This window comes from Molothrus ater, chromosome Z (genome assembly GCF_012460135.2).
Source record: "Molothrus ater isolate BHLD 08-10-18 breed brown headed cowbird chromosome Z, BPBGC_Mater_1.1, whole genome shotgun sequence".
Taxonomy (NCBI): Eukaryota; Metazoa; Chordata; class Aves; order Passeriformes; family Icteridae; genus Molothrus; species Molothrus ater.
The window spans coordinates 56,434,511-56,459,896 of NC_050511.2; the positions used below are offsets into that span (position 1 = coordinate 56,434,511).

A 25,386-nucleotide genomic window follows, 5' to 3' on the forward strand; every position below is an offset into this window, starting at 1 on the left:
CTCATTACACTGCAAAATAATTTCGTTTTGCCCAATTCTGTTACTTATACATTAAAAAAAAGCACAAAAACAAACCCCCAGCAACCAGTCCCCCTCCCAAACACCAAAAAGTCAGAACAAGGAAAGATAAAGCCTGAGACCATAAGACATTAAAAAAATAAAAATCATGCATATTTTAGAGCTAGAAATGGGAGGAATAAGAAACACTACAAAACTTGGTAAATCAGTTTCTTTATTTTATAGAAAGTAATTTGATCAGTGTGCTGAACCTGCCATTAGCGATGGTTTTGCTATTTTTAGTAAAAATAAACATTTGAAAATAATTACCTTGGAGAATATATAATCTCCAAGCTTATTTCCCCTTAATCACTGTTGCTTTTATCATAACTATTGCATCTAATCTAACATTGGGTGCTCTTAATAGGAAGGGGGTACCTAGGATATCTCCATAGTTTATTTCCTGCAACTGGTTCTGAGGTTCCTAAAATGCAGTAGAACATCTACGACCTCACCCTGCACCACCTTGGCATGGTACAAAATCTGCATCTCTTCCACCTTTCTCCATCAACGTCCTGCAACATCAGCTGTCAGCTGAGAATTTTGTGGTGTAAAGTCACACAAGACAGTTTAAGTACCTAGATGGCCAGTTTTAACTTTCACAAGTTGCTGAAGTAATCATGAAGAACTTGGATCATGTGTCTAAGGTAATGGAATCAGTTAGCAACACAAGAATGACACACTCTGACAGTATCATGTACTGCTACAAAGACAAACACAAGTCACAGCTTCCACTCTATGATATTTAAAAGGGACATTATCAACTACAAGCTAAATTATTTTGTCTGGACAAAAAAAGTATTATTGATTAAGCACTGGCAAAAGCAAATTTTACGTTCAATTTGTACACATGGCTACTGTAAGCATTGGGACCTCTGTAGGCACTAGTACCCTTAAGTTTGAGTAACTTGCATAGCAACAGGGAAAAAGCATTAATTGCTGGAGGACAAAAGTCAGTGGAAGTTAAGGGCAACAGCCAGAGGATTCTGAGTTCAGTTCTTCTCCAATGACTAGATTCAAAGTTGAGAGTGTCCCTTTAAAAGTTTCATGTACAACAGAATTTAACTAATTTTTAATCCATCATTACAAGAAAGCTACTGACAATTCATCTTACAATAGTTAAACAACAATGAAAAATATGCAACTGAACAACTGATTTGTAAATGAAATAGCAGCAACATGGAACTCTAGAAGGTTGAGTTTCTGCAGGATTTATTGGAAAGATTATAAAGGTGTGGCAAATACATTGTGATTTTACATAATTTAGTTTCAAGAATAGCTTATGGTAACTATAAACATTATTGAAAATGCCTGGTCAAGGTCAGTACTTTTCTGGTATAAGCATATAAGTTTGCCAGGATTTTTCAAAGTGCAGCTTTACTCAGAAAAATGACAACATTGTATGTCTTGGCAAATTGCATTTAAAATCTGCTCACTTTGCAGATGGTAAGACAGCTTTTTGTGATTGCCAGTACAACAGATTTGAGCTTGAAGTATTAAAGCTAATGAGATATAAATATTTATGGACAAAACATCAAGGACATAATTATATAATACTGCCATGATTTTTGCACATGTAACTTTGTTAGTTCAGTGGGTGTATAAAACTGACGCAGGTATATAAAGCAGCTACAGAGTCATGACAGTTTCAGCTGATTCTAAAGCAGTGTGCTACTGTTTGTCCCACTGTTTTCTTTCTTCCACAAGAATAAAGAATATTAGAAACTCAGCCACTGAGCAGATAACTCATACTCATTGGGCAAGTCTATTTTGTAAGGTGGTGTCACTTCTAGTCACTTTTCTGGTCCATCACTGTACTTAAACTGCTTTGAAATCACATTCAATTTCAATCTCTAAGTGTTAAGGAAGAACAATTACAACTGAATCACTGAACAGCTGTACCAGTTTGAAATGCTGTCACATGTTTCTTCATGGCAAAACATTCACATTCTTTTTATTGCACAATTTGAAAATTCAGGTTATGTGCATAAAAACCTTCATAGTGTTTGCACTGCAACTTGCGAAACATACATTTAAAATGACCTTAATACATTTTACAAAATCTTTTTAAACAACTTTATATTCTTAAGATAAAAGCATCCTGAGAATGTTACATAGTTCATTATACAAGCCCTTCATTTCTGCTATGCTTTATTTATCCCCATAGTTCCTAATTTGACAGGTTTATTTTACAGTTAATATCTTGGTGCTATATTTCACAAAATATCTTTTAGCAAAAAGTACACCATTGGCATTCAAGTAATCCAGCCTCACATCTAATTTACAAATTAAACCTTTGTCAAACTCTCAAGTAAGGAAAAGTAAACCAAAATACATACAGAAACAGTTTAGCAGACTAAAAAAAAAAAGTAAAGGCCTTGTGCATTAAAAATTTGGTCAAACATTAAAGTTATGCAGTCTAATATTTTGGCAAAAAAAAAAACCCTCTACATCTATCCTTCCCAGTTTGTTTTCTTTCATCTGACACCAGATGTAAACATAAACATCAAGAAAGAAAGACTGACAGTGTAGAAGTACTTTGCTGTTGAACTACTTTTTCCTTTTTTAAAGTACTTAGGAAAAACAGACAAACAAGAATGTAAGTGCTAAGAATGGACTATCTTTGGGTTAAATAAAAGTCTTACTGGAAAAAAATGTAAAAATAAATTAGGTTGGGTTTTTCTTTTATTTCCTCTACAGACATCTAAATAAATAGTCTTTCAAGAAATTCTAGTGCCATATCCTAAAGCACTATCTTCCTGTATCTTTTTGATCAAGTCTAAGGCTTCACACATAATCTTGACTATTTTACTAGGAAGATATCCATTCATATTTACATTTTATTTTTTGTAAAGGGAGTGTTCAGGGTTAAAAATATATTTATTTTTAAAAGGTCAGCCTGCCATCCTGATGGCAGTGATTCAAGCTATAGAACAGAAGACAAGTTACAGAACATCCTTCAGTTTCTTATACTCTAGATGAGAGGAAGGAGATCAGGCAAGTTACAGAGGTAAACAGCCTGGATTTCAGGAATGGAGAGAAAAAGTGGCTCGTTATATGAATGTCTGCGCAACCAGGACTATTCACTCCTGGAAACTTTGTTTCTCTTCTGCACATAGGTATACATTTTTATTGTTGGCTAACTAAACAAATTGAGAAGAGAGACAGTTACGGTTTCTTTGCCACAGTGAAAAAACATTACCTAAGGTTTCCATCAGGACTGACATGCTTTTACTAGGTGGCAAGGTGTTGAATATAAGCAGAGGTCATGCCCAGATGGTACACTCCACGTGAGAGTGTAATTATCTCAAAAGGAAGAGTAAACCACTTCAGTAACATCTTTATAAATTATAACTGTGTAATTTGGAGTCATATTTAGCTTTCATTTTAGGCAATGATCAAAATCTGAAGGACCTTTTAATCTTTAAGGCATTAGTGCATCAGGGACTAAAAGCTCCAGGTAATTAATAAATAGGAGGTTGGGGGCAGAAGGGCAGAAAGCAAAAAAACCCAAAACATCTTTGTATCACAAGCTATCATTGTGCATCTCCTTTGTTGGTTAGCTCCAGAAAAATATTTTCAAGGATAGCAGAAGGGGAATGTTATTCACTATTCTGAGAAAAACATTAGATCATAAATTTCACATCATTTTTTAACACATCCTTTAAAGGGCTAAATCTATCAGGCAGGATTCTCATCTTTACTGTTCCATCAGCACCACAGGAGAATATGTGATTTGCTGGTCCTGTTTCAATTTGCATGACTCCTGTCCCAATGTTTCTGAAGAGAGACTGTCGAGCATGTTCATTGATGAAAGTGTGAAGAAGATTAAATGCAGACAGACTCCATACCTGGAAAAGCATCAAAACATCAATCTCTTATAAGGAAAATTACCATGATCTTAAAATTGTCAACAGTGAATCGTGCAGGAATTGCACTACAATTTGCATTTACTTTTCTGACACTAACTGTAAGAGAAGAATATGTAGCAATCTGTAATGACACATTTATAAAATACTAGTACTCATTTACTATAATAAGCAATATAGAGAGACACTAAGGTTATCACTAATTAAAAGGAGGACTGAATTTAGAAGAGGTTAAGGCTGACATTTCATAATTAAATTCATAAATGTGAAAGTCAGAGTTAACAAATGTAGTACATATGATATCTGATTGTTCCACACTTGTACAAGATTTTTCTGAATGTACGCAGCACCTCTGCTCCCTCCTCCTCATTAATACCTTTATGTTGCCTTCAGCAGATCCTGTGACAAAATACTCTTCTGTAGGATCAACAGCAATTGCTTTGACTGGAGAATCATGACTCTGGAGTAACTGCTGCTGCTGCTTTAGGCGAAGATCAATTACACAGGTAAAGCCTTTTCTGCCTCCAGATATCAACAGCTGGTGTTTTGGAGCATACGCTAGCACAGTTGCTCCACTATCATGACAGATAAAAGCTGAAAGCCAAAGGAAAGTAATTCAAATAAAACACTGTACTTTCCATCAAACCCTAATAGTTCAAGACAGTAGCCACAGTGACTTTGATGCTGTAGTCCAGCTGACCACAACCAGCCCACTTATTGCAGTACCAATATACACGTTCCCCTCAGACATTCTGAAGCTAAAAAATCTTCAAAATCTCTCAAATTAAGCAATTAAAATCTGTATAAACAAATTTTTTTCTATCCCTGTGTAATCACAAACTATTAATCCTTAAACAGAAACAGATTATTTTAATAATATACTATTAAAGTAACAGTTTTGTTATTTTAAGTAATATAATTTGGTTTTTCAAGTAATATATACCCAGCAGAAAGTCTTTCTAAACTACTTGCACAAATATCTTGCAAGTTTCCACTGGTCATTTTACTGCTAATTTGCTGCTTCTTACATTTATTTGGTTATGTCTACTCCCCTAAATGAGTGGGAAAAGTGAATGAAAATTACAATTATCACAACACAGCTTGGTATGCTGTACTTGTAGTTCAAAGGTCCTATGAATTTACATTTAGAAATTCCATATGTCTCTCACATACACTTAGGCTTTCACCATACTTTAGGTACAAGGAGTTCACAACTCTCTGATCTCAATTCCATATTTCAGATACTGGAATGCATTTCTTGTATTACTTGCAACAAAGTATTAGTAATAACACTTTGCAATATTATTACATAAATAAACTAATAAACAGGGCTAAATAAAACTAATGGAACAGGGCTAAATACTTTTTGCACCCCCAAAATCCAATTTAGAGGAAAAACTGATCTGAAGCAGAAGCTGCCCAGAGCCTTTTAAAAAAGAACAGAAATGTCTGGCTTGCACTTGTGAAACAAGGACAGAAGGCATGCAAAGGAAGGTGCTCATGTCCATGAAACCAATCATGCATATGAACACCAAGCAATTTCTGAAGAATCTGGTTCTATACTCCCACTGATGCACTCACACAGAACAATGAAAGATGTTTTACTGCCAATGTTAAAATTACTTCCCACAATAACTCTTCCATAAAGATAGACTCACAAATACACTTTTTTATACTGTGTTCAAACATTTTGGTTGTTGTCATTTACTTACCATGCACCAAGCTGTTTGCAGGAGAAACCAAAGTATCCCAAAGACAAATATTTCTGTAGAAAAAAAACATGGCTTAATTCAGCAACAGATGTTCAGAGGTATTTTGGACTCTTGAAAAGTCATCTGTACCTTAAAAGGGTTGTTTCAGGCATAAAGCACTGTAAATAGACTCGCAATGATGATGTCTGAGCAGACCCTAAATTACTTCCATAGTTTATCATATGCTGCAAGAACACACCTTCTACACAATTATTCTACAACTGGCTATTTCCATAAAGCATTTATGTTAACAGTCTTTTGTAGCTCAATTCACAGAAATGTTAGCAGGTTTTGGTATTTTTTGATCAATACTTAGTTATGAAAACAAATGAGAAATTGAGAGCTATGCAAATTCCCTAGAGCTATGCAAATTCCCTAGAGATATAAAAATAATTTATGACAAGTTCATGTGCATAGAATAGAATAGTTCAGCTGGAAGGGGCCTAGAAGGATCATGTAATTGCCCATCTGACACCTTCAAGGCTGACCAGAAGTTAAAGCATGTCATTAAGGGCATTGTCCAAATGCCTCAAACTCTGACAGGCTTTGGGGACTGACCTCAAGGAAGCCTGTTCCAATTTCTGAACCTCGTGGTAATAAAATGTTTCTTGATGTCCAGTCTCATGCCAGACCTCCCCTGGCACAGCTTTAAACCATTCCCACACACCACTCACTGGATTACTGGCGAAATCACTCAGGACCTCCTTTCTACTTCTCTTCCTCATAGGGAACATGAGCAGGATATTTGTGCTTCCCCATGAAACCTCCCTTAACAAGCACATGAATTTAGCTGCAAAACATTGCTTCTCTCTCCCGCCAAGAAAGAAATCAAGCAGAAGTACTCTTAAACTGCTTAAGAAGAATCATTAAAAAAAAACAAAAACCAAAGTGTGGGAAAGGAGAGAAAATATGGCACCACTTCACTTTTATGAATTATCACAATAGATCTTACCTATTGTCAGAAGAAAATCCTGCTGTAGCTATCAACGATGATGAACTGATGAAAACGAAGTCATTGGCTGTTTTGTTATGACATTGCCATGTCTGAAAAATTGCAGTTAGAAATTTTTAATTAAAAAAGAATCTATTTTGTGCAAGCAGGCAATATTAATATTAATATTAAAAAGAAGAAAAGGTGTTTCATAAGAAATTTAAAAAACATAGGATACAAAGGTATTGGTATGCCTTGTAAGACTCATTAATTTTTCACGGAAATATACTCTGCAGCCCTATGTAACTGTCCATTAATTGACAAGTGACAATTATTGACAAGTCTAAATTAACATTAAAGTTATTTCAGACCTCATGTTACATTTTCCACTCTCCACTTAACAAGTATAATTAGAGTGTAGGAATCTGTCATACAGACCACAGGATGGCAGCAATACATAACTTAATCTTGATTAATACTGGTTAACATCACAATCCTTGCCCTCTCCTAGCAATTCTGAAGGGAGAAAGAAGTTAGAGAATACAATGCAACTTTATGGAAACTAATTTATTATTCAGCTTACCAAATATGGCTTAGGTGAAGTTCCAGTAAGTGGACAACATTTCCAATTTGTCTGATATAAACTTATATATCCATCAGCATCAACAATTCCAAACTGAAAGAAAATACACAGTAATAGTAAATACATAAGTATGTTTTGCAGAGAAAATATCCACAATTTTAAGAAGATACTTTAAATTAGAAGCATATGATGTTTCTGCTAATTTGCAATTATAGTGGGGGAGGGGAGAAGAGAAAGCATACAGAAGCATTTTGTCAGTTACCTTATTTCCTTGGTAATTGAATCGCATTCGAGTTACCCGTGAGTTGCCACCAGATCGAAAACATGTGATCTGCTGTGCATGACCCCATTCAAACATTCTCACACTTCCATCCTGAGCACCTGTCAGGTCTGCAACAGAAAATATTTACAAGACCTTTCACAAGAGTTTCAGCTTTTATAATTTCAAGAAAACTCACACTATCTCAAAATAACTAGTGCTAAAATTATGCCATAGTGTCTGTCTTGGTGTAGGAGCAGGACGTAACACTGCAACTCAAAGTCATGTTACTCATTATTGGATGATGATTTGTATTTAGATGCTCATGAAATATGAAGCTATTTACATTTGCTTGGAGATAATAACACATTTTTGCTACTATCTTTCATTTTAGTCACAAATAAGAGAGAAATACAGTACTTTTTCCTGTTTCTTAAGGCTATTCTACATCTCCCAATATTGTTTTTAAAATAAAAAATAGTTTCAGTAAGTATGGCTTATAAAGAAGTTTCAAAACATATAATAGATTGTTGTGCTAGTATAAAATAGCAACACACTAAAAAACAGATGAGTAAGAAATATATCATCTTTTTATAACCTTTCTGGTTTTTATAAGAACCTGAACTCACAATACGGCAGTGTTGGATGAGAAGCCATTCTTCTGACATTATTAATAGCTTTCTTGAGCATCTGTTCAACATAAAAAAAATAGAAAAAAATTAAACAGTATTACTGAACAAAAAGCTATCAAACTAGAGAATAATTAGTGATTGCAGAGAATTGTTTCCTACCAAAACTCCTACGAAAACAAGTACTGGGTTTAGAGATTCAGAAGTCTGTGTCTTCCAAGACTAGTGTAGATGTTAGCACTTCTGCAGTTTTATACATCTAGATAAATATTAAACTTTTGCTTCAGAAATGTAGGGATCCAAATATAAACACTCCTTAGACTGCAGTCTTACCTCTTTTCTTGCCAATTCCTTTCTGATTCCATTAAATTTATTGGAATATTCCTGAATATTGTAAGATAAGCAAGAGAAAGGCAGAAGCATGTAAAGAAAGAGGTAAACAAACTTTAACAGAAGTAAAAAATAGGAAGGAATATATCTATTTTCAAATCTAGTTAACTTATTGCCATTGATTGAAAAGTGGCTATTTGTGACCATCCAGAACAAGCAATATACCATGTAACTGGTATAAAATAAGTAAATAAATAAATAAAAAAATTATTCAAATGTATTCATAATTTTGCAAATACAGATCCAATGAATTTTCAGAAGCATGCTTGCTCCTAAATTCCAAAACTGGCTTTGAGCCAGGCATATCACCCAGATCGTTGTTTTCTCTCATTTTATTAATTCCAACTGGGAAGAACTCAATGTGCAAAGAGGATTGGAGACATTAGAGAATAACATTTAACCCCCAGCTATTAAAATTATATGTTCATCACAAAAACGAAAAAAAGAGTAAAGATTTTTTTAATAATGGAAATGTGCCTGTGTTGTCTCTTCCCTTCTTTTCTTTCTATTAATGCATGTTAAAGTTTTCATTTTTTTACTCTCCAACAGCCCTCAAAAGTATCTGACATCTTTGAGGACCCTCTTCCCTCAGAGAATTGTTGGATTTGGTTTGCTTTTACATATATTATTTACCTCAACATTTGAGAAGGGCAAAATAGATATTTGTGGCAGATGTTAACTTCAAATGAGAACACATACGAAATTTTACTGCCAGGCCACTTATATTCAACACAGCAGCTTATCACTTACCACCCACCAACAGCAAGCTGGCACTGAATCACTTTCAGGGAAAAGACCTTTAACATCTTTGAATCCAACTGTGGCTTTCAACTGCTGTAATTCTGTACAGTATTTTAACACTGCTTTGTCATGGGGCAGTAGATAGCGATGAGGTATTTCAATTATGCTATTCTCCCCTGGCCTCCAATTATATCAGGGTGTTAACTGGAAGGAGGCAGGAATTACAAATTTTCATGTGCTTTATAATCCTAAATAAAATCAATAGAGTTAAAAGAAATAGCCTCTAAATTACCAGTTTGCAAACAAAAAGAGGAAAAATACTAAAAAGGGAAATAATTTACTTTCTTGTAAAAATTTCACTGGATTTGGATTTGTGGAATAACCACAATCCTCTTAATTACATTTTGGAAGCAGATTTAGATCTTTCAATTCTCAAAGTTTTACCACTGTTGAAGAGAAAGCCTTGTGCCCCTCAGCTCATTCCAAAACACTTTCTAAAGAAAAAATATATGATCTTGAAATATATATGTAACTTTTTTTTTCTCTAAGTACTTTAAATATCAAGGAAAAAGCCAAATGGTTTGGTAAAATTATATATACATTTAAAAATTCAAGACAACAGAGAATGATATTCTTCAAACATTTACAAAGTGGTATGTGCACTTATAATTGCAATACTTTGCTCTCTAAACTCACAACTTATCTTCTGAATGTAAATGGAAGAACAATAATTCATGTCCACTCTATTTCTTTACTAAAATGAAGGGCTGTATTGAGTTTTACAGCAACTAACTTTTACCCAGAAGTTAATGGAAGAGAGAGACCATTTCAGCTCCCTTAGGTGTCTCCAAATAGGCATCTCTCAGCCAGCTAATCTTCCTCCATTCAACAGACAAGCATACATCATGATCCCCTAACCCCTGCTGGATTATGCTTTGGAAAAATGCAAATTTACAGAAATGTGCCTTTGAAGGGCTACACTAACAGAACTCCTTGGTACAGTTTCTCCAATTTAGAAGTACAATTATGAAATGCAAATACTTCCATTGGTAATGTAACTGACATTTGACACTGCTAGCCCTCAGTTTGCCCTTAGAACAGCTGATGGCTAGAACCCTGATTGTTTTGCTGGACACTGATTGCTTTGGGTGCTTTGTGCCTTAATGTACATTAAGACTGAAAAATAAAAATGCACTTTAACTCCATCCCACCCATTGTTAAACTGTTAAATATTGGTGTCAGTCGCACTGACTTGTATGACAAGCTGTCGGTAACACTGCCTGAGTTTCAGAGTTGTAGGTACATACTATTCCCTTCAGTACTCTCCCACAAACATCTCCTGTAAGACCTGTGTAAACAAACTGTGCTGAAGTGTCTGACCTTCCTTACTTACCTTGTATGAGCTGTCTAAACAGGGAACAGTGAAGAGTGTCAGAAAAACTTTACAGCTAATAAAATTTAACTGACTGAGTGTCCCTTGCTGATGAAAGTGAAGCAAAGACAATGAGATTGGACAGCCAGTAATTGTACAAAACAGTGGGCTACGACTACTAAATGGGCTGCACATTATGGAAAAGCAAAGATGAGGTCAAGAATAAGCAGTATCTGAAGGAACAAAGCAGCAAATAGCAGCAAAAGAAAGATCTTAGTAAAGCTGCTTTTCTTCCAGGTTCCAGTTCTTCCACAGCAACACTATTTCCTCCCTGGAGTCCCTATTTTTTCCTTCATTCACTTTGTCCTTCATTAGGTACCTCTGTCTTCCTTCCCTATTGGGCAGGTGCGTTCTATTCTGTAGTGGGTTGTTGGCCACAGTCAAACAATATGCCAGACAAAATTTAGGTCCAAAGTTTAACATCAAAAACGTTCAACACGAGCATAGCCAAATATATTTAGGAAGAAAGTTTTACAGCATGCAAAATAAAAGGCCATGTAAATACCATTTGCATTAATATATTACACAAATAAGGTTGAGAAATACAGGAACACAAAAATTCTCTATGTACATATATATATATATTTAAAAAATGAAAGTGAGAAGAGAAAGTAGCAAAGGCATTCAAAGAATACTTGCACAAGAGACCTGATTGAAATAACAGAGCTGCAACATTGCCACCTAGGATAAGTAGTTCCTAAAGTGAAGGCAGAGGTGTAGGGACTGGCACAATACCCACTTCTATATGTGGAAAACATTATCAATCTTATCTTGCTTATTCCTTATTTACTTCTCCTATTCATCAGCTATTTGCAAGTCAACAACAATATTAATTAACATATGGTTACTTAATTTTGCCACCAGTTATAACTTGCTTTTAATTGTTAAATGACACCAAGTACAGCCAAGTCTCAAGACTTAATGCGTTTGGTTATTTAGGAAAACTCCACTTTCTGCATTCCATGTGCAGAAGGACTGAGATACAGGTGTCTTGTATGATCATTTCAGCTCCCTTAGGTGTCTCCAAATAGGCATCTCTCAGCCAGCTAATCAAGAGATCTCCATCTATGCTCCACAGGAACTAAGATAAGAATGTCAATGGCCAGGCGATAATTATCATTTGATCTGAATTAAATCTAACTTAATAGCCTTTTGCTCAGGGCCAAGCTTCATTCCAAGCACAAGATCTCTTTCTGAAGCTCAGAATGAAGCTGAAGTTTATGCTTAAAATAAAAGCTACCACAAAATTTCATATAAACATTTTACCCAATCCTTATGAATTTATATTCTGAAACCTGCTAAATATATGCTTTTCAAATAGACCATTCAGCTTCAAGTCATTAAAGAAGAATGTATAGTCTAACTTCTTACCTAAATCCTGATTCTTTGCTTTTAGGTGAAGCTTTTAAAAAAAGCATGTATGACTTGACTGAAAGCTTTGCTTGTTTAGTTGTCCCTTAAATATTTTAACCTATTAAGTAAATTGTTACCAAAAAATCCAGCTTGCCTGATTTACAACAGAAAGGTTTTATAACAGAAAGGTTATATTTAGTTATATAAAGGTTGTATATATATATTTAGGTTATATTTATATTTATATTCTACTACAAAATATAACAAGCAAGACTGAACAGATAAAAGGAGAGAAGTAGATAGAATACAAAAAGCTAATCTTTGAAAAGTGACTTACCACAGATGCACCCCTGCCAGTTTGTGTACTACCAAGCCAAGGCATATTGATAGGTGTGCCAGGATTACTGTGAGTATAAGGAGTGCTTCCCTGAACATTTACCAGATCATCACGAGCATGTATAACTAGGAAATCATCAGCCCTAGAGATGAAGAAAACATTTCAAATTAAGATTCTGAACAGCAACAGTAAATACCATGTTTTGTTACTCTGATTTAAGCACACTCAAGTGTGATACTGAAAACAAAGAACATATACCCTTTATTTTCTATTTCCATATCATCATCAACCCAGGTGTAGATTTGCGTAGCTAAAATTGCAGAAACATCCAATTCTTGAATATCATGACTTGATGCTATTGCAATGCAGTTCCGATTTGCCTGAAAAAAAATAAACATATAGAAAGACAGATGCAAAAGAAAACCTCAAAAATGGACTTATTTTTTTCTGATTATGGCAATGTTGCTCACAAAAATATACACTTAATTTACAAACCCCAAACATTTACATCTACAAGTCTACGTACATTTATACTTGACATTTCCCTTTCAAAACTTATTTGCATCTGGGATAGTATCACACACTATTTGCATCTTGTACCTCTCAAGCAGCTCAAGTACCTCCTTGCTTTTTTCAGACAATAAGCAACAGGTAACTATATTACAAGGCTTGCAACCAGGCTCCCCTCCTCAAGTTCTGAAGCGTTATGTGGCTGAACAGAGGAAACAGAACTTCCTGTTCGACAGAAAAGGATAAATACTCCTACATACAAGGCTAAAAAAAATTGAAGCCACCTCCCCCTTTGATCAATTCATTGCACAACAGAAGAAAATTTGTAGTAGAACTATTCATGAAAAGGTAATTTTGAAGTGCTTTAGAGAAGGGACTGCTAAAAGTTGTAGGTGCTAAAAACAGCAGGATGGCTGGCAAAGCCTATTTCACCCAGTCACAGTGTGCCTGTGTATCAGGTGGAAAACACAGCAGTTGGGTTATTCTATCTGTTTTATACTCACCTTATTGACTGCAAAAGCAGTAATGATGTCCGACTCTTTATGGATTATTCTTGCCTTGCCACCAGGGTATCCCAAATCTGTTTCTATCTATATTTAAAAAACAAAGCACATTTAAATGCAAACTTCTGTGCAATACCACTTCTTACTGAAAGTACAGAGACATAACAATGTTACATGTGAAAATTTTTTCCCCTTAATTTTAATTTAAAGAAAACTCAACAAATATAGCCTGTAACAATTATGCTACACCAGATTGTTTTGTGTAACAATATAGCTTCCCATTGCCATGTTAAGATTACCATAGCAACAGAGAAAATGTAACTTGTCACGAAAGCCACAGTACTGTGTTCATTTTCAAATTCTTCAGGGGTGCTGAAAACTAGAAAGGCTACATGCACTGTTGATTGAAATTTTGAATTTCGATGTTTTGCTCTCAAAAAAGTTTCTAAGTCTATGATTACTCTTAGCAACCACCTTTTGCCACTGAAATTGATGAAATAGTTCAAAAGAAGGTGCAGGCAAGTTGCTGAACAGGAAAATGAATTTGAACTTCATCAGTGCATCTAATCACAATTATTGCAATTATATACATCTGAAATCCTGTACATGTCAGAACAATAAACATTTTGCTATGACTTTTTTTTTCCCTTGTGATCTAATGCTGGATTTGAATATTGTCTATAATTTTGTATTTTAAAAATGCAATCAGGTACATGCCAGCACACAACAAAACTCTAAACTCTACCAGCAAGTCCTTTTTAAAATTAAAGAACTCAGCACTGAAAGAATTAAATTGATAGGTTACAGACACAGACTGTTAGAAAGTAATTTTACAGTAAGAACAATAACACTGCCAAATTAATGGTGACCTAAGAATTCAAACCTGAGTTACAAATGTAATATTTAATTTAAAAAAACCCCAAAGAATTATGTCAGAACTATTTCAAGCCTCTCATCTTCAAATTCTTAATTTTCTGTTCTTTAAAAGATTTAAACAATAATATTTTATTTGAAAAACAGTATGATTTTTCTGTCAAAGACCTGAAAAGGTCTTTTACAAAAATCTAAAAAAACAGCTGTTACAGATGAAGAAGTAGAATATCTTTTTTCAAGTCAAAACAAAATCGATACTTCATTGATTTTATGTATATAACGCTGGAAAAAATTGCAGTGGCAAACAGATAAAAAACCATGATTTGTGTCTTATGATGAACAAACCTGCACAAAATTAAAATTATTTTTTCTCCAGCCAGTTCCAATTACCAACTTGCTAATACTGCATTATCACATAATTAAGATTAACAAGGTAGCCCAAACCACAGAGGTTCACATTTCTGTCCTCACACTAGTTTTGTAAAAGAAAGGAATATGGTAGTCATTTGAGTATCTAGGCATAGTACTCTACCTTTTCAGCATGTCACACCAATCCTTCAAGATGGTCGCTAAAACACTGTTATATGGGTTGATTTGTCACCATCTTTTAAATAAGGTTCAATGAAAGCTTTCAGTAGCAAACTTGTATCATGCTAAAAATCTGATCAAAGTGCAGCTCACTGCCTTACTTAAAAGCAGCTATTGTACCTCATACTGATCCAAGGTTCTGTAGGTACCATGTATCAATCATATTACTACTGAATTTTTGTCACTTGGGCAAATCTCAACTTCAGCTCTTCACTTGGCCAATCTAAGAAGTTGATAACAGATATTGTTTGTACCTGGTTAATGCAGCTAAGATAATTAAGTTTCAGACAAACTCTGAAACCATTTAACTCAATCCCTTGCATTTTTTAAATTTTTAAGTTTGTTTGCTATGTGAGCAAAGACTTTTTTTTTTAAGTGAGATCAGCACCATTTAGACAAAAAAAAATTCATAATTATATTAGGTCTAATAAATTTGAGGATTATTACTGTGTACCTTATTGATGATGGGCTCCTCCACCGCGGAATTTTTCACGGTGTCATTGTGCTCCTCTAATGACTTCACCAAGGAAAGAAACACCACAAAACAAAGCATAAAGATAACATGCATGGTAGAAAGGAAATCCTCCATTCCCTGTTATTTACCCAACACAGGACAACTGAAACACAACAGCATGTCTCCAAACACATGGTGCATATTTTATACAGTAAGAATAATTAACAAACTCTAAACTCTGTTTTCAGTACAGAATACACTGATTTACTTTGTACCGTAACAGCACCGTGTCCATCCCAAAAGCAAAATTTCTTGAAAAATAAGCAGTCTACACTGACATTTTATCAGCCAGAAGATAGGAAATAAAGCAAATTACGCTCTGTAAGGCTGTGAGCCTATCTTGAAACATATAAAACACATCTAAAATTTTCCACAATATCTGTCCATACAGCATAACATGGCTGCGTTAACATAAGATATGGTCAGAAGTGGTGCACTTTAATGGCAAAGAGGAAAAACTTTCCTTTTAACTGCACTCTGTAGGGAACAAAATTAGCCAACATTACCCAAACAAGCTAATATTTTAGTTGTGACAGGACAAAGGTTAGGTCATGCAGAACTCTCTGCTGTCATGGCTTTACTAGTCATGAATATTCTTTCTCTTGCATATTTAATTTGTTCACATCTGCTTCTTTCTCCTCCATTTCTGCTATGCTACAGTTTTTCTGTAATACCAGCAATTCTTTCAAAATTAGGAGCAGCAGTAAGTAAGAAAAAGAAGGAAAGTGAGATAAAAAAATCCAAAAGCTCATTACAGAACCAAAATTAAAAACATCTAACTGCATCTGGAACAGGAATCCAACTAGACACTGTGACAAATAACCAGGGACAGAAATACTAATTGCTGCATGAGCACTTTTCATATTAAAATTGAATCCTAACATGGTAGATCATAAGCAGTGGATAAAAGCCAGGGTGACTACGGCAGGGACAAACTAAAACTTCAGATACTCTGGCTCATTAGATTACTGGTTTTAATCTTTGAAATGGTCCATTTTGTCCTTCTTTTGAGGCAGCTTTTATACTGATCTTAAAGAAGAGACTGATTGTAGCAACATTGTGCTGGTTTTCATTTTACAGTCAAAGTCTGATTATTTTTGTATTTTATGAAAAAGGCACAAGTATTTTTTTGTATGAAATACTGTAGATTTGGAGTCGTTGACAAATACATTAACCCTTCATGCAGCAGAAGTAAACAAGCCAGCCAAGTAACTTGAACGAAAATTGACAGATTGACCTGCAGTATTTTCTGCATTTTATATACCATACCAACCTCATTTAGGCATCGCCTCTTGGTAAAAATATTTCTGATAAAAGTTTCCTGGACTTCTTCCTGTTTGACCAAGTACTGCCAGAGCCTCTTCACAGACAGCGCAACGTGACTGCTAGATCTACAGAACAAAGTTGAATAAATGCACCGTGCGCATACTTATACAAGAGTGCAGTATTTTATATTCTAATCAAACTATAGTCAGAAAAAATGCTGAAGCAAAACTAGAGACCTGTAGACAGTATACTAAGACCAATCTGAAAGCACTTTAATACCCTCTTCATGAGAGGAGGTGCAAAAGGAAGAAGAAATAGAGTATGTAGCATCATCTCCTTCTATCTAAGGACAAGTGAGAAAATCTCTTTAAGAGATTACATAATGGTAAGAGCAGCGTATCGATTATTTATTAGTGCAGCTCATTCTTTAGAATATGAATAATTTCTGTTAAGTCCTATAGAGTGATCCTTTCATATGGACAATGAATGACTAACACTTCCTGCTAGGAACACATCATCAGCTGTGTAACTTCTCTGAAGCATCCATGATTTTTTAGTAACAAAATTGGAAGGACTGTAGAATCAGATCAAAATTCAAATGTTTATCCTTATCCCTAGAAATGACACACTCAAGCAAAAATTATAAATACAAATATAGCTGCTATATATAGCTGCTTATGACAAGCCAAAATCCATTAACTCTGAATTGCTTTAAATCATAATTTAAAAATAATGTCAGACAGCAGATACATGTTAAACTGATCACTTTTAAGCAACATGGGTTACTAAAAGTGTGACCACTATTAAATATTTTACAATAAAAAGCCAGACTTTCTGTATTCTGTCTATGAAATCCACAAGTGTCAGTAACACTAAAAAGGCAGAAATCTATATAAAAATTACACTTTGAGAGATAGAGCACACTTTTTTGGCTAATTATGTTTAATCATACGTATGCAAATATTATAAATGGTAAGTATTTCTTCTCTGAATTTAGGTAACAATACTGATAGGACTGTGAGGTAATTTTATTATCTCTAAAGGTGAGGCAATTATTTAATTCACTGTCACTAATCCATATTATCTCTCAAGATGAATGTTTTATTCTTCATTTTTTGTCAAGCATACTTTTTCCGGAGAAACTCAAAATCCATGTTAAGCGTAAGTAAAAGAATTTAAAAAAATTAAAAACTGTGGTACATTTTTCCTGCTCTTGCTTCAAACCAGAGATGCATGAAATCTGACATGTACCCTTCATTTCATATAGTTATTGAAATTGCAATCTATCATGTGCACTAACAACCTAATACTCAATTTATATCAAAGATATTACAGTCAGTGTTTACAGATATTAGACTCACCTGAAAGGAGTGTTTGTAGGCTCGAGTAAACTTTTGTGGCGAAGCAACGCAGGACCAGCAGCAAGGGCATCTTCAGAAGCATGAACTGAAATATAATGTTGAGGTGGACCCCCATACAGCTCAAGACGTCGGAGAAGAACTTGTTCCCAGCGCTGTAAAGTTTTCAAAACTGCATGGCATATCGGGGAGCTAACTGGAAGCTCTAGAAAGAGAAGTAAATAATAATAAAACCCCTCCCCTTTCTGTTATAACCTTGATAAAGATAATTCCAGCAGGTGAAGACTGAAGCTTATTAGGAATATCTCCACAAGGAAGCTTTGTTCAAACCTCAAGTAGATATTTGCAAGTATAAAAAGATGAACTGCTTAGGGCTATTATTGCTAAAAAAAGGGAACAGATTTCTCCAGTATTGAAGAGATTATATCATGGAGTGGATCATTATGAAACTGATCCTTGGTACCTGGAAGATACCAAGTTATATGGATGACAGGCAGGTGATAAGAGAAAGCTGATGGACCTTCATAAAGGGCAAATTGTGCCCAACTAATCTGTTAGTGGCATTCTATTGTGAACTGACTGTGCTGGAGGGCAAGGAAAATGGAGCAAAAAGGATGGACTGTTTGACAGCTAAGGAACCAGTTAGATGACATCCCCCAAAGTGTTACATTCAATGGTTCAACGTCCAAATGGAGATCAGTAACAAGTGTCATGCCACAGGGATGCGTGTTGAGATTGGTACTGTTCCTTGTCTCTGCTAATGGCATAAAAAGGATAGCGAGAGAAACCTGCAGGCAGCTCACACCAGGGTGAGCTGTGCAGCTGTCTTCCTGGAGGGAAGGGATACCACCCACACAGACCTTGGCAGGCCTGAGGAGTGGGCCCATGTGACTCTCACAAGCTTCAGCAAGGACAAGTGTCAGGGCAATCACCAGTACCAAAACTGAGAGATGAAAAGACTGAGAGCAGCCCTGTGGAGCAGGACTTAGGGATACCAGTGGATGAAAAATTGGGCATGACTTGGCTCACAGACCAAAAAGCCCACTGCATACTGGGCTGCATCAAAAGAGCAGCCAGTAGGGTAAGGGAGGGAATTTGGCCCCTCTAGTTTGTTCTAGTGACACTCTACCTGGGATACTATATCCATGAACGGGGACCCCCCTACAGGAATGACAGGGACCTGTAGAGGGGATCCAAAGAAGGGCAACAAAAACACGTCAGTGGGCTGAAACACCTCTTCTGTGAAGACAGGCTGAGAGTGCTGCGGTTCTTCAGCCTGGACTGGAGAAGGCTCCAGGGACACAATACAGCAGCCTTTCAGTATTTAAAGTAGACTTACAGGAAAGACACAGAGATTCTTTGCCAGGGCCTGCAGTGATAGTGCTAGGGCCTGCAGTTTTCACACCAAGCAAGTAGGCTTCAATCAGATAAAAGACAGAAATTATTATGATGAGGATGGTGAGACACTAGAACTGGTTGCCAGAGAGGTTGTGGATGCCCCAGATGTAGGAGGTCATGTCAGATGAGGTTTTGAGCAACACTACTATCTAGTAAAAGATGTCCCTGTCCACAATGTGGTGGGCAGGGTTGGACCTAGATGACTTTTAAAGATCCCTTCCAAAACCAAACCATTCTATGAGTTTATGAAACAAGGAGTAGGAATGATGTTACTTCAATCACAAAATATAGTGGAAATAAATATTGTACCAGGAAATAAATATTGCAAACATTCTTATGTGACTAAAAAGCAAAGAAAACATAAGTACAGGGAGACCTGAGCATTCTTCCTCACCCATTCATCTCAGCCACCCACAATATCATTTCATAAATATACCTGCTGTATGATAAACATTATCAGAATATTTATTCCCATATCACTAAAAAACTAAGAACTTTTGAACTAAAAGCTACCACATATGCATATTATTCAACACATTGCTGATTTTAATGTGCTGATTAGGTATGGAGAGACAACTCTGCCGCTTATTACCTGAAAGATCATGTCCAGCCAAAGGGTAGAAAATCTTCAAATTGTGAAGTACCAGCTGAACCATTGCCAATCTCATCAGTGACCAACTAACAAGAAAGCACTAGTAAGTCATTTACTAATAGGAAAATAATTTTCTCACTTATTCAATATTAGGTTTTAAATTTAGACCTTCAAATCTTCATTATAAACTACTGAAAACTACAAACCATACTTCAGAATATTATAGGTACTTTGAATTCAAAAATCACAACTACTACACAACATACTAATAAAACGAATAAAATAATGATTTGAAAATTAACTACAGTTAGTTAATTACTGGGTAATACATGAAAATATAACGTAACAGGTATATTATCTCAAAAATAAAAAAGCAGAAATGCAAGTCTAGACATGGCAAAATATCTTGCATTCTGAAGTGTTACTTACCTGTAAGAATTTGAATTAGAATGCTCTTGGTTATGTGAATTTGATGCAAACATATCTCCATCATTGTCTTCATGATCTTCATCACTTTCCTGACTCTCTTCTGAATCATATTCCATTCCACTTTGTGATGGAAGAAATGGCTAAAAATTTCAAAAAAATTCTGTAAATATCTTCTAGCCAACATCTCATTCTAAATTACCTTTTAAAAATTGAATAGTTACAATGCTTGAAGCTTTTTATGAAAAGCAGACATATCATCTTACTCCATTTAGTAACATTTGGAGTTGTACCTCATGGTCCATAAGCACTACATACATAAGTTAACACCTTAAGTATTTTTTACATTACTGAAAAATTCTAATGCTGAAAATGAAAACACTAGCTCTTTTTGACGTCTTATTTTCTTGCCAGATATACCAAACCAGATGTAGGACACACAAGCTTGTCAGGAGAAGCCAAAACCACTAGGGTGTATTCTCTTCAGTTCTTCTAAGAGCTCACAGAAATCCTCTCCTCTCCCTGATCATATTTATGATCAGCCCTTTATCATTGCCTCACTGTGCTATTTAGTATTTGCATTTTCTTTTTTGTCCAGCCTAAAATACACTTACTTTGCTTATGTAGATGACACTTGATATAGAAATGTGTGTACAACTCCACAGAAGTATGTAACTTTCTAGAAAGAAAGATCTGCCACAATGGACTTAGCAAGGCAACATAATTTGATTTCCAGGGGGTATGCATATGCACTTCACCCAGCTGAAATAGCTGATAAATGCTTCTCACATTTCCTTGTTCCCCTAAATACCTGACCCGTAATTATCTACACATTTGTACACTGTAATTATAAAAATCAACAGTATTTGTTCATATCATTATCTGAAAAAAGAGACCTTGAATAACAACAGTTTTCAAGAAAGCTGTTTCAAAAATATGTATAGGATCCATTTTAGAAAAAGCCAAATGTGAGCCATAAAAACAAGCAGATTCTATCACATCAGTACCTAGAATAATGACTGAGAAAAACTACCAATCTAGAAGTGATAGAAGACACTTAATTGTCAAAACAGCAAAAAATTACCTTTGCAATGAAATAATCCCAGATGCTAAGCTCAGGAGGGATAAATCTTTCTTTGTAAGATGATGATTGTTGGTCTACCAATGGCAATGCAGGCAATTGAGAACTCTCTTTTGCAGAGGTTTTTGATGAAAGCCTGTAATGTTTTTGCTGTTTCTCTCCATCATCTATTTGAGAAGAAAAGAGAGTATGTTGCTTTAAACCTTCTGCTCTACCTCCCTATTGCTTTTAATAAACAGATTTGTAATGAAAAGTAAAAATTTCCATCATGACAAGTTTTCAGAATTTCACCTTAGCATTTATGTAACAACTAAACATAGAGAATTTTAATCCTCAAATACATAAAACTAATATATAACTAGAACTCCAGAATGTAAAAACTCCCTGCAAATAATACACCCATAACCACATGAGAAGATCTCTTCTTACAAAGGTGACAAATATTATCACTCAAGCCAACGATCTTGCAAAACTAAATTATTTAATAAGAACTACTGAATACTGATTATGTTAGCTTTTAAGACAAGCCAGGAGACTTGTTTTTCAGAATATATATTGCAAATACGTAAGCTTGCCATTCCTGCTCCAAATTGTAACTCCATGTGTCCCTCTAGTGGAGATCTGTATTTTTTTTCTAAGTAGTCCAATTCTGCTAAATCCACATGCCCTGACATACATTTCTTCAGCAAATATAAAAGATAACATTTTAACTAACACAATCTAATACACAACTTATTAAATAGGGAAAGATTAATTATTTGCAGTAACACCCTAAATCCAAGGAGCAGAGAGGTTCCCTCGCTTGCCCCAACAGTGACTTCTTTCCAACTAAGAAGTGTCAATGGAAGGTTTTATTTTCATTCTTGATTATTACAGTACTGAAGGAAATAGCTCATTCAAGATTTCAGGAATATCTTAACATATTTGTATCCCCTCATACCCTGCAATACTTCATGATCTTGTTAGGAATCATACTCCAATACAGCCTTTCTATTGGTAGAGGAAGAATGATACCAATTGTCACTTGTTACCAATTGTCAGTGTTCTGACTCTCCAGAACACATCAGAAGTGAAAGCAACAAGGGAGAAAAGAAATTACATTTGGAGATTTGTTGGCCATCTTTTGTAACCAAGAAAATGGACTTGAATCAACTTCCTACTTGATTGTAGAAGGTGGAGCTTGTGTTTGTTTTGTTGCTGTTGTTGTATGGTTGGGGTTTTTTAAAGATTTTTTTATTCTGTTTTCAAATACATACATGGAATGTGCAGAGACCAGTTTCTACAGTGAAACCTAAGAGGGGGTTCAGGACTTACGTAAAACAAAAAAAGCTTAAATATGAAGATAAAAAGGAAGTTGATTTTTTTGAACATTGTTTTGGAGTCCACAAAACCTGGAACACTGATTTAGCTGAGTCAGTTTTCTTAAGCAGACAGGAATATGGGCTGCCTTAAGAGCAGCAATAAGTATGAGCCAAGAAAGCAATTCTGTAGGTTTAAAGAGCTCACCTGAGGGACAGATATCTCTATCACTGAGTTCAAGCCCCAACATGTTGGGCCAGACCAGTTGCAATAATGAACTAACATGAACATCAAAACTAACAACCACTGAAGCTTCCAAAATTACCTTCTCCTATTAATAATGCTGAGGATGGCAAAAGAAGAGCCAGCACACCTATCTGTTCCTGGAGTAAACTACCATGAAGCATTTACTACACCGTTATTTTTTTAGTGTTTTATCCACAAGAGACTTTCTGAGTCTTGATAGGTGCCTGAAAGACAATGTCCTTCAAAATTCTTATGGGTATTCCAATCACTTGAAAACAAAGTCTAACAGTCTGAACAAAAGAAAAACAGTGGTAATTTACAAACACTTATTTCCATATGTAAGACTTATTTGCGCATAACACAAACCGAACCAACAGTGCAATTGTAACTCTGGGCCATTAAGATTTAAATACAAGGGTTTTTTAAAAAAAAATCTTCCAGGATTTTCATACCTCACAATTTTTATGTGTTTTCTTCAAAGGGACAAATTCTCTGTACTCACACTAGTCAATGGAATTTTTTTATTACTTCTGGTCATTTCTGGACCAGGAATAAACATATTATTCCAGGATTCAGAAAGATTTTTGACTACATATGATGACAAGCATTATCATCACAAGCAGCTGAACTACTAGGCTGGTTGAGGCTGGGGCAGAGTTAGTTTTCTTCACAAGTGGCTATTGTGAGGCTGTGTTTTGGATTTGTGCTGAACACAGGGTTGATAACACAGAGATGTTTTGTTATTGCTGAGCAGGGCTTACACAGAGCCAAGGCCTTTCCTGCTTTTGCACTTCCACCCTGGCGAGGGAGCTGGGGGTGCCAGGGAGGCTGGGAGGAGACACAGCCAGGCCAGGTGGCCCAGCTGACCAAAAGGGTATTCCAGAGCATGTGACATCATGGTCAGTACATAAAGTGGGGGGAATGAGGAGGAAGGGGGAGGACATTTGGAGGCAGGGTGTAATGGCTGGGGTTAAAGCACAACAGCCACAAAAGAATTCATATATAGAATCTAATAAAAGATGAAGACATCCCATCTTTCATCTTGAAACAGGAATATCATAACACTATGTGTTGCACTTGTATATTGTATCATAATTTTTTTTCCTGTTAGGGATAGTATTTGAAATCCACTTACCTGTGCTATAAGTCAAAACCACAACAACTGCAGTACAAGGCATTTTCATCTCATTATTCAAAACTTATCAGTTAATGAGCATGCACATGCATCACTATGAATTTCCAGCTAAACTTTAGCAACTACTTAAAATAAAAGAAATTCACTAGGCATGAAATAAGGAGCAAGTGTTGCATGATACAGAAATGAGCAAGTATAGGCCTGAAGTTTGTTTTTCTAAGCAGAATTCAAAAGGTAAGTGTAAGTTTTTACTTTTTTATTAAAAAAGTACTTTATTCCTTTGTGTTGGATCACTCTGTATTTCTAAGAATACTGCAGGCTAGCCATTGGAAAAAATTCAGTATGTGAGGTAAATGAAAGAACAACCACCTAAGTTTGACAAACACCACTAAAGCAGATTTCTTTTTATACATTCTAAAAGATATAACTACATTAAAAATGTCATTAAAGTTCTGACTGTAATTTGGGATTTCAAATTACCCATTACACACACTTTCAAATTTCTCATTTATTTCTAATTAAAAATCATTTACATGTGTTTCATTTTTTATTTGAAACATTTATCTTTGCTCCCATTTTACTTATAAGACAAAAGTAAAATTTATGTTATTTCCCAAGAATATTGCACTATTTCACACAAAGAAAATCCTTTAATTTCTGTTTGGTCCTAAGACATGCAATAATAACAAAAAAATCTGTTACTTTCAACCTTCCCAGGAAGAACTAAAAGCCAGATTGCTTTCAACTTCCCTTCATTTACTCTTGCAGCATGGAATAACTGAATATATGAAATGAAGCTATGGATTTCTAACTGTTAAAACAAACATATATTCTTCCTTAAGAACCTTCTGGATGATAAAGAACTTACCATCTCTATATAGACTTAAATTATAAAACAGTTTGCTTAGGTAGATTTCAAGTGAAATATAGTAAATGTGATGCTGAAAAGAATCTACTATAATCAACAACAAGGTTGTTTTCTAGATGATAACTGCCTCTTGGAAAACAAAACACCATGTGCTAGTTCTGTTTGCCAAAATCATTTGCTGCAACTGCAAAAACAAGAAACATGGCTGAAAAGCATTCCAACTGCTTTGTTCTGTCTGATTGTTATGTGACAGAGGCACTAAGACAAGTTTCCAATAAAAAATAATTCCTAATAGAGGTTAGGGATTTATAAGACTACCAGATACTGGTTTTTGGTTCCTGTTTTTACCATTTGAGTCTAAAAGAAAGAGCATATTTATTTAAGTGAAATTTTATAT

At 35.2% G+C, this 25,386-nt stretch overlaps 1 protein-coding gene across 4 annotated transcripts in view; it reads right to left on the reverse strand.

The window, feature by feature from the left end:
• Positions 1 to 215: 215 nt before the first annotated feature.
• The window catches only part of DMXL1 (Dmx like 1), a 77,076-nt gene continuing 51,905 nt past the window's right edge, over positions 216 to 25,386 (reverse strand). For 2 of the 4 annotated variants that reach the window (XM_036402708.2, XM_036402706.2), the window contains 17 exons: positions 21,445 to 21,608; positions 20,364 to 20,503; positions 19,935 to 20,020; positions 17,948 to 18,149; positions 16,594 to 16,711; positions 15,261 to 15,323; positions 13,346 to 13,432; positions 12,591 to 12,712; positions 12,333 to 12,474; positions 8,413 to 8,463; positions 8,080 to 8,140; positions 7,454 to 7,581; positions 7,192 to 7,284; positions 6,630 to 6,721; positions 5,639 to 5,691; positions 4,303 to 4,520; positions 216 to 3,908 (listed from right to left, as the gene is read on the reverse strand). In XM_036402708.2, coding sequence (XP_036258601.1) covers positions 3,684 to 3,908; positions 4,303 to 4,520; positions 5,639 to 5,691; positions 6,630 to 6,721; positions 7,192 to 7,284; positions 7,454 to 7,581; positions 8,080 to 8,140; positions 8,413 to 8,463; positions 12,333 to 12,474; positions 12,591 to 12,712; positions 13,346 to 13,432; positions 15,261 to 15,323; positions 16,594 to 16,711; positions 17,948 to 18,149; positions 19,935 to 20,020; positions 20,364 to 20,503; positions 21,445 to 21,608 — 2,045 coding nt within the window. In that variant the 3' untranslated portion in view covers positions 216 to 3,683. The remainder of the gene's footprint in view (positions 3,909 to 4,302; positions 4,521 to 5,638; positions 5,692 to 6,629; positions 6,722 to 7,191; positions 7,285 to 7,453; positions 7,582 to 8,079; positions 8,141 to 8,412; positions 8,464 to 12,332; positions 12,475 to 12,590; positions 12,713 to 13,345; positions 13,433 to 15,260; positions 15,324 to 16,593; positions 16,712 to 17,947; positions 18,150 to 19,934; positions 20,021 to 20,363; positions 20,504 to 21,444; positions 21,609 to 25,386) is intronic. The other 2 variants (XM_036402709.2, XM_036402707.2) reach the window with 1 other exon arrangement.